The following is an 8,959-nucleotide window of genomic DNA, read 5'->3' as shown; positions in this document are numbered from 1 at the left end:
GGGCTTCTGTCGCCCATTGTTGCCTGGTCAGTACAGAATCTTTTCTGCACTTCACATTCTCTAGCAGGGCAGGTGAGGGGCTCCCCCGGAGGTGGTCTGAAGAACCAGACTCACTCTGAGCTGGGCTGAGGGAGACGGGGACCTGCCTGCCAGGCCCAAGGCACTTGGGGTAGCATCACGTGTCCCACACTGGGGAGACGAGGCTAGGAGCCCCCCAACCATGATGAAATGCTGCCATGCTTCTTATACTTTGGTTTTTGTTTTGGTTCAGTTTTGACTTGGAGGCCTCAGGCAGTCATGCTCAGGCGCTACTCTTGATTCTGTGCTCAGGTGTCACAGTGATGGGATTGGGGTGGGATTGGGGGACGACCATGCAGTGCCAGGGATCCAACCCAGCGCTCTTGCACACAATGCTTGCTTGCTCTGTGAGCTTCCTCCCCGACCCAGAAAATGCACAAATTCTAAGTGTGAGGTTCAGTGAATTTTTTTTTTTGGTCTGACACTATTTTCCAGATCAAATGCATAAAGCCTGTGATTCCCCCGAAGTGTGATTCAAAGCCAGCGCCGGGTAGATGATGTGTGAGCTATTCGGCCCAGCTAGGATGGTTTGAGGATAAAAAGTTAAGCAAGGGCTGAAGGAAGTCAGTGGCCAGATCAAACTTGCAGCCTCACACGTACGAGGTCGGTGCTTTAAGTCACTGAGCTGTCCCCGGCCCCTTTGTTGAGAACTTAACAAGGGAGCACCTTGGGCTCAATTCTTCACCCTGTTTGCCTTGGAGATCTGAGCCACTCCCCAGACTTTAAAGACACTGTAAGTGGTAGGTAGGGCATTTGCCTTGTACACACTCAACCCGGGTTCAATGCACAGTACCCTAAACCCTACTAGTAGTGATCCCTGAGCACAGGGCCAGGAGTAAGATGTGAGCATTGCCAGATCCCAAGACAAAAACAAAAACGAACTCGTAAATGGTGATATCTGCCAAACCAACGGCTGCCCGATTCAGCCCACCACTGGGTCCGACTCACTGTCCTTGCTTAGACTTTTCACGGACACCTCAGACCAGGGATGTCCAAACCCAGATTCCTCAGCCTCAGCCCAAAGGCCCTAAATGGCCGTTCCATCCCTCCCGCTCTTCAGGCCCAGCCCTTGAAGGTCATTCTTGAGCGCTGTCCAGTCCGCACACCCTATCCATCAGCCAGCAAGTTCAGATGAGTTCAGAATGAATCCCGAAGTTTCCCTTTTCACAGGGTGACTTGCAATGGGAGCCAGCCCATGTGGCTCTCCTGCTGACCACCGGGGTGGCTGTCCCTCCCCCTCCCCCGACTTCGGGGGCGCTCTGCCTCCTTCCTCCATCCTCCCCACCACCCAGCTGCCGCTCTGCCCTCCTGTTCTTCCTCTGTCCACCCGTGGGCGGAGTGCCTTTGTGTGTGTGTGTTGGCGTGGGGGTGTCACGGCCTGGAGACTGTTTTCTGAGCACTTTCTCCCCAGTAATACTCAGGTGTCTTGGGGGTGACTCCAACAGTACTTGGCCACCTGAGCAAGGCAGCTCAATGCTTGGGCCCAGACATGCTGAGGCAGCGGTGCGGGGGAGGGGAAGGCAGTGGAGAGCAACAGGGCTGGGGGGGAGGGGACACGCATTTCGGGAGATCAAACTTGGGTTATGACCCTGGCCCTTGAGTTCTCTCCCTGGCCCTTTGTTTGCATTATTCCCTTTTAGGGGGTCTGGGAGACAGGCTGGGGAGCGGAGCTATACCTGACAGTGCTCAGGGATCACTCCTGGCAGGGCTCAGGGGACCGGACCATATGATATGCCAGGGATCAATTCCAGCACCCTCTAGTCCCTGGATTCTCTTTATTGGGTGGCTGGGGCACACTCCTGGCCCTGTGCCCCGAGGGTGGTGCCAGGGATGCCCAGTGTTGCCTTTGCTCTGCTCTTTTGCTGATGAGCTGTCCCTCCATCCCTGGACAGTCACAAGGTCACCTTCTTCTCTTCAGCCAGGCCTTTTCTCAAGAGCCATGTCGTAGTTCCTTCCCAAGCCAACGCACCACAGAGGGGTGACAGCCAAGGGCTGAAACGAAGCACACAGCATGACTTCTCCCGTGCTCTCGCAACGCATCTGCCGCTCCCTGACAGGCTCTGTGTTTATTTGTTCTTACTTTTCTTCCCGGGCTGGAGCGATAGCATAGCAGGTAGGGCATTTGCCTTGCACGCGGCCGACCCGGGTTTGATTCCTCCACCCCTCTCGGAGAGCTCGGCAAGCTACTGAGCGTATTCAGCCTGCACGGCAAGCTCCCCATGACATATTCCGTATGCCAAAAACAGTAACAACAAGTCTCACAATGGAGATGTTACTGGTGCCCACTAGAGTGAATCGATGAACAATGGGTGGACAGTGCTACAGTGCTACTCTTCCTCTCTGCATTCCCTAGTGTTGTCTAAAATCTCAGCATCTCTGCTCCTGTTTGGCCGGCCATAGTGACAGCACTGCCTGGAAGGTCAGCCTTTGGTTCAGAATAGAGGACTCTGCTTAGAGCCTGGTGTGAGTTCGAATTCTCTCTCTCTCTCTCTCTCTCTCTTCTCTTTCTCCCTCTCCTCTTTCTCTCTCCTCTTCTCTCCTTTCTCTCTCTCTCTCGCTCTCGCTCTCGCTCTCTCGGCTAATTGGCTAATTCCCAGCCCCTGCCTCAGTTCCTTGTCTGTGAAATGAGAGGGCACTAGCCAATGTCCCCTAACAGCTGTGAGGAGCATAAGCAATCTTTCCCGCAGGACCACCTAGCGGGTTCTCTGTGCACTAGTAGGTGTTAGCTCTTGGTTATTCTTTTCCTTTGTTTTTTGGGCCATACCTGGTGATGCTCAGGGGTTACTCCAGCAGTACTTGGGGGTGACTCCAACAGTACTTGGCCACCTGGCTTTTCATTTAGGAATGACTCCTGGTGGTGCTCGGGGGACCATATGGGATGCGAGGGATCAAACCTGGGTCGGCCTGAGAGCGAAGTGCCCTCCCCACCATCGCTCCAGACCAGCTCTCAGTTACTCTTCTATTCCATGTACCTGTCCTGTTCCTGTAGGGAATGTAAACACACAGCAAAATGTGCTGAAAAGAAAGACAGTGGAAGTGCAGACCAGGACAGGGAGTTTTATTATATGTATAAATGGAAGAGGAGACAGAAATGAAACAGGATGACCCAGGGTGGGGTCGCATTTAGCTGCAGAGGGAACACAGGCGGGTCTTCATCCCTGGGAGTTCCTGTGCAGAGAGAAAAATCGAACACAGTCAGGAAGTGAAGTCATGGTAAGTTAGACCAGGCAGAGCCCTGGCACCGGGGGCCGTGAGTGTGTCTGTGTCGGCATCGGATCTGGTGGGGCGGAGACAGGCCGGGGAGGGGGGCTACACCTGACAGTCTTCAGGGATCACTCCTGGCAGGGCTCAGGGGACCATATGATATGCCAGGGATTAATTCCAGCACCCTCTAGTCCCTGGATTCTCTTTATTGGGCAGCTCCAAAACCAGTGTCGTACGACATCCTAGAGGCCAGCAGTGCGCCCACCCCTGCCGGTCTTTCCTCGGGGACGCCCTCCACGCCCCACTTCCTCCTTTCTGCCCTGGCGTCTCTAACCTCCCAGCACCCACTCAACCAGCCCCTCAGTGTGTGCTTGAATGGGTCTGTCTGAGCTGCAGGCTTTGCATCCAGAGAGGAGGAACCATCCCATTCCCTTGGTACCCCCACCCAGCGCCTGGCACCCCAGTGCTGAAGGAGCACTTGCCAATCTCAGGACATGAGGCTCTGAACCTCCCCCCCTCGGGCTTTGAGTGGGCTTAGGGGTGTGTGTGAGGGTGCAGAGATAGAGGCATCTGCCACCCCCTCCTCTGTACCCCCTGCGGACTCTGTCCCCAGCTGTAGTCAGGCTTTTGCAGGCTGAGCTGGAGGGGATGTACAGGGCAGTTGGATGGCCCTTCCCCCTCTGGCTTTTAATCTACAGGAACAAAGGCTGTGTTCTGAAGACTTCACCCCTCTCTCCCCCCTCCCCCGGCAACTTGGGGCCACTTCATTCCGTGGGCTGGGCCTGGGGGACAAGACTGATGAGTGACCCCAATGAGGGACGCGGGGAGCCATTCCCAGAGCCCCATCTTCTCCCCTCAACCCCCTTCCTCAGAGTCTAAGCTCAGGGACCTTCAGAGAGGACGGGGCTGCCACCCTGCACAGAGAAGGAGCGCCAGGCGGTGGCTGTGTGTGGCTGGGCTTGGGGTCCTTCTCGCCCCCTGCCCGGTCTTCACCCACTCCGGCATCAGAGGCTGCTTCTTTGTGGCTGATTCCCCACACCGGTGGGTAATTGGGTTGGGAAGAAGGTGAGGCACCCACAGAGAACTGTGCTGGGAGCTGCATTTGCTCGATCCGTTGACCCAGAAGTGCCAGGCAGAGTCGGGCTGAGGACGCCTGTGTTCACAACCCAGAGTCGGGCTCTGGGACACGGCAGCGGTGAGGAGCGTGGCCAGGCCGCTTTCCCCCGGAACCTGGCCCCCGCGAGAGTGGGAGGGGTCAGTGGTCTTTGGCTTTGCCGCAGACAGTGTGCCACAAGCTTGCCGTAAAGAGTCAAAACCCAGTTTCCTAAGCGCCATCCCAGTGCCACTGAGTAAGGAACCCAGATGTTCGGACTCAGATGCTGAGTGTGGCTGCCGTGGCATAGCACGGTCATCGTGAAGGCCCCGCCACGGCCCCACTGGGTCCCCCCACCAGGCCTTGGCAGGCACATGGAGGGAGTTGGTGCCATTTCCTTGGCAGAGCCCCATATGTTTGGAGAGAGTCTTTTCCTGCTTGGTTTGGTTTGGTTAGGTTTGAGGCCACACCTGGCAATGCTCAGGGATTCCTCCTGGCTCTGCACTCAGGGATCACTCCTGGTGATGCTCAAGGGACCATATGGCGTGGCCGGATTGAATCCAGGTCCGCCACTGCAAGGCAAGCGCCCTCCCTACTGTACTGTTGCTCCGGCCCCAAGGAGAGGAGAGTCTGTCCTTTAACTGGCACCTCAAGGGAGGACGCTTCTGAGGCAGCTGTGTGTGAACACCACACACACATACACATTCACACACATACATGCAGATGTGATACACATACATACACACACACGCACACATGACACACACATATACACAATCACATCTACACACATCCACGTGCAACCCACATGCCTACACACAAATACATTCTCACATGTGCACACATACACTCTCATATATGTATACACATAAACATACATACATGCACACGCATACACGTGCACACACATGCAAACACACACACAATCACACATCTACATGCATACACATACATGCACTCTCGTATACATGCATGTACACAACATGTACGCACATACACATACATGTACACAACACTCATACACGTGCTCACAGACACATAAATCTCATACATATGTGCACACACATATACACTCACACAAACACACTAATACATGTGAACGTATACACATAGTACTCATACATGCACGTGCACACATACTGCATGCACACACTCTCAAACTTGAGCACACACACACTCACACCTGCGCACACATATATACTCTCACACCTGCATATGTACACACACTGATACCTGCACGCACACACACACTTTCATACCTGCACACACATACACCCTCTGTCCACACATACACACCTGCATACCCACACACTCTCACACCTGCATGCACACACATATACCGTCTGTCCACCCACACACACTCTCACACCTGCACACACACACTCACAGCTGTATACATACACAGTCGCATACCTGCACATGCACACACACTCTCACAGTTGCATGCACTCACTCTCACACCTGTGCCCATACACTCTCACACCTACAGCATAGATTCTCACACCTGTGTCCACACACACTCACACCTGCACACCCACACACTTTTTCACACATGTGCCCGCACACACTCTCCTACCTGTGCACACACTCTCACACCTGCAGCACAGACACACTCTCACACCTGCCACACACTCTCAGCCCCGCAGGCCCCTCCCGCTCTCGCACTCCCCTACCTGCGCTCCCGCAGCAGGGCCCGCAGGATGCTGTCCGGCACCACCTGCTCTTGGGTCGCCCACATGTGGTCCACCGCACGGCCAAGCCGGGCCTTGGCGCCTGGCTCCTGGCTCCGCTCTCTGTTCCGTTTGAGAGAGAAACGGCTGAATGTGCCGCGCAGGCTTGTGGAGAGTCCCGGGAACGTGGGGTGAGTGCCCTGAGCCCCAAGCCCGCTCCAGGATGTGCTGTGGCTCTTCCCCCCTGCTTAGCCGTTGAGTAGTCCGGGCGCCTCAGCTAAATGCCTCTCAGCCGCAGGAGCACGTGGCTTGTCCCTCGCCCAGGACACGCTGGCTTTGGGGAGTCAGAACTGGCAGCACCTGAGCCATGTGAGCCCCAGGAGTGGGACAGACTGACATCATGGGAGCACGCTGAGGACACGCACTGGGGCACGTGAACCTGAGTAGGACCAGGAGGAAGCTTCGGGAAGGCCCAGCAAGGGGCAAACAAGAAATAAATGAATAAATAAATGAACCCAAAACACCAGTGTAGTAGAGACTGAGGAATCGCCCCAGATTGTCGGACACCAAGGCTGACAGCAGTTCCTGACCCCAGTTGGCTCCCAGTCAGGATAGAATTGTTGTTACAAAGGACACTGGGGACAGTGGGGGAAATTTGGATTGGAGTCTGAGTAATTGTTACGCTGAAATTATTTTATGTAAGAAAGTGTCTTTCTGTTGGATACTGGAAGTCACAGGCAAAAGTGCCATAGGCCTGAGAGATGGCTGACAGGGCTGGAACGTACAGGAAGGAAGGCCAGGTTCAGTCCTGAGCATCATCAGGAGTGACTCTCAAGCACAGTGCCAGAAGTAACCCGGGCACCCCTAGGTGAGGAAAGAGAGAAAGAGAGGTGGGGGGAGAAAGAGGAAGGAAGGAAGGAAGGAAGGAAGGAGGGAGGGGGGGAGGGAGGGAGGGAGGGAAGAAGGAGGAGGGGGTGAGGGAGAGAGGGAGGGAGGGAGGAAGGAAGGAAGGAAGGAAGGAAGGAAGGAAGGAAGGAAGGAAGGAGGGAGGGAGGGAGGGAGGGAAGGAGGAGGGGGGCAGGGAGAGGGAGGGAGGGAGGGAGGAAGGAAGGAAGGAAGGAAGGAAGGAAGGAAGGAAGGAAGGAGGGAGGGAGGGAGGGAGGGAGGGGGGGAGGGAGGGAGGGAGGGAAGAAGGAGGAGGGGGTGAGGGAGAGAGGGAGGGAGGGAGGAAGGAAGGAAGGAAGGAAGGAAGGAAGGAAGGAAGGAAGGAGGAGGAGGAGAAGGATGGGGGAGGGAGGGAGGGAAGGAGGGAGGGAGGAAAGAAGGAAGATGGAAGAAAGAAGGGAGGGAGGAAGAAAGGAGTGAGGGAGGGATGAAGGAAGAAAGGAAGGAAGAAGAGAGGAGGGAAGGAGGGAGGGAGGGAAGAAGTGGGGGGAGGAAGGGGCTGGGGAGTGGTTACTTGAGGCATGTGCCTAGCATGTGGTGGGCCCAGATGCCCCCCAGCACCCCCCTTCCCTCAGTAGAGATCAGCTAAGTGTGACTGGGCCCCTCTGCTGGGGACCCCTGGGGAGCCTAGCCAGGTCCCCCGCCCGGAGCGCGTGTGGCTTGGGCTGCGGCCGCTTACCCCTGCCGCCTGCTCAGGATGTCCTGCAGGAGCTTGCGGGCCGACAGCTGGCCCAGCACCTTGCGGTAGCCGTTGCTGAAGATGGCATCTGCGTAGCGTGGCGTCCTGCGGGAAGGAGCAGAGGCCAAGGGGATGGCGGGGCAGGGGCTTGAGCTACATCCTCAGGCTGGGTGGCATCTCTGGAGCTCAGGGTACACCGCCTGCCTGCACCCTGGGGTGTCACTTGGGGAGAGCCAGGCGGGGGGGGGGGGTGCAGGGGTCTCTCTCCTGTATCTCCACCCTCCCCCGGGGCAGGGTGGAGTGGGGGTGCTGGGAGCTTACCTGAGGGGCGGGGAGGGTGGGGGGCAGCAGGACTCGCTGCCCAGGGCGAGGGTGACCAGGAAGAAGACCCAGAGCTGCATCATTCCCTGGGGAGACGCAAGGGCAGAAGGTCAGAGGCCTGTGGCTGGCCAGACCCAGCCCGGATGCGGCCCGGGGCGTGTAGAAGCTGGAGGGTCTGGAGGGGCACCTGGACATGGCCCTGCCCCGGCCTGCCCCAAGCTCTGACCTCATTTTCTGGTTCAGTTGGGGAAGGGGGGTGGGGCCACCCCAGCAGTGCTCAGGGGTCGAGCCCTGGGGATCTTGCATTACCCGGTCCAAACCAGCTTGGCAAACGCCAGGCAGGCATCTTACCCCTGTGCTATGTCCCTAGCCCTTGGTATCACTTTCTTCCTCTGTGCCGTGGCCGTGAGCAAACTATCCTGCTGGCTTCTCAGAGCACAGCGGAACCCGAGCACCAGTGGGGATGCTAACCCTGGCAGCTCCCTCGAGGCATGCGGGGGAGCAAGCTGCCCTCCCCAAGTCCCCTGATGACCCCCACACAGGTTGGCTTCTGGAGTGTGAAGCTGACAGGTCAGCCTCAGAGCCACATGCATCTCTAGGCTGTGCTGGCTGGCCAGGAAAAGTGGCTGCCCTTTCTGGACCTCAGTCTTCCCCTCTGTAAAATGGGAATGATCATAACACCTACTGCATGGGGCCCTTGTGTGCATGGGAGGAAGCAGATCCCTGAAGGGGGTCCTGTCATCCATAGGGAATGCCCCATGAGCCTTTGCTGGGACCCCCAATGTCACCCCCTCCGGAGGACAGGCATGTCCTGTTTGGGGGTGTTTTTTTTTCCTTTTTATTTGGGGGGCGGGGGAAGGGCACTATTCTCGAGTTGCTTCTGGCAGTGTGGTGGCACAACACAGGTCCAGGCCCTAACCCAGCAGCTCCTGTTTCTGCTCTATGCCAACCTGGAGGGAGGGCAAAGCT

At 56.8% G+C, this 8,959-nt stretch overlaps 1 protein-coding gene across 1 annotated transcript; it reads right to left on the bottom strand.

Annotated features, from left to right (window-relative positions):
* Positions 1-3,134: 3,134 nt before the first annotated feature.
* GHRH (growth hormone releasing hormone) lies at positions 3,135-8,070 on the bottom strand. Its single transcript, XM_056121193.1, has 4 exons — positions 7,991-8,070; positions 7,670-7,774; positions 6,049-6,168; positions 3,135-3,246 (listed from the first exon to the last, which is right to left on the bottom strand). The coding sequence occupies exons 1-4, from the start codon at positions 8,068-8,070 to the stop codon at positions 3,231-3,233; spliced, it is 321 nt and encodes a 106-aa protein (XP_055977168.1). The 3' UTR covers positions 3,135-3,230.
* Positions 8,071-8,959: the final 889 nt, after the last annotated feature.

The sequence above is a fragment of the Sorex fumeus genome, unplaced genomic scaffold (assembly GCF_029834395.1).
Source record: "Sorex fumeus unplaced genomic scaffold, SorFum_2.1 ptg000044l, whole genome shotgun sequence".
Taxonomy (NCBI): Eukaryota; Metazoa; Chordata; class Mammalia; order Eulipotyphla; family Soricidae; genus Sorex; species Sorex fumeus.
This window is presented reverse-complemented; position numbering and strand designations above follow the sequence as displayed.

Bases quoted from the DNA above. Each gene is read 5' to 3' on its own strand.
- GHRH (XM_056121193.1), bottom strand. From the start codon at position 8,070: ATGCAGCTCTGGGTCTTCTTCCTGGTCACCCTCGCCCTGGGCAGCGAG. The intron at 7,775-7,990 runs GTAAGCTCCCAG...TCCTTCCCGCAG, and splicing joins CCACCCTCCCCGCCCCTCAG to GACGCCACGCTACGCAGATG. The intron at 6,169-7,669 runs GTAAGCGGCCGC...CAAACGGAACAG, and splicing joins ATCCTGAGCAGGCGGCAGGG to AGAGCGGAGCCAGGAGCCAG.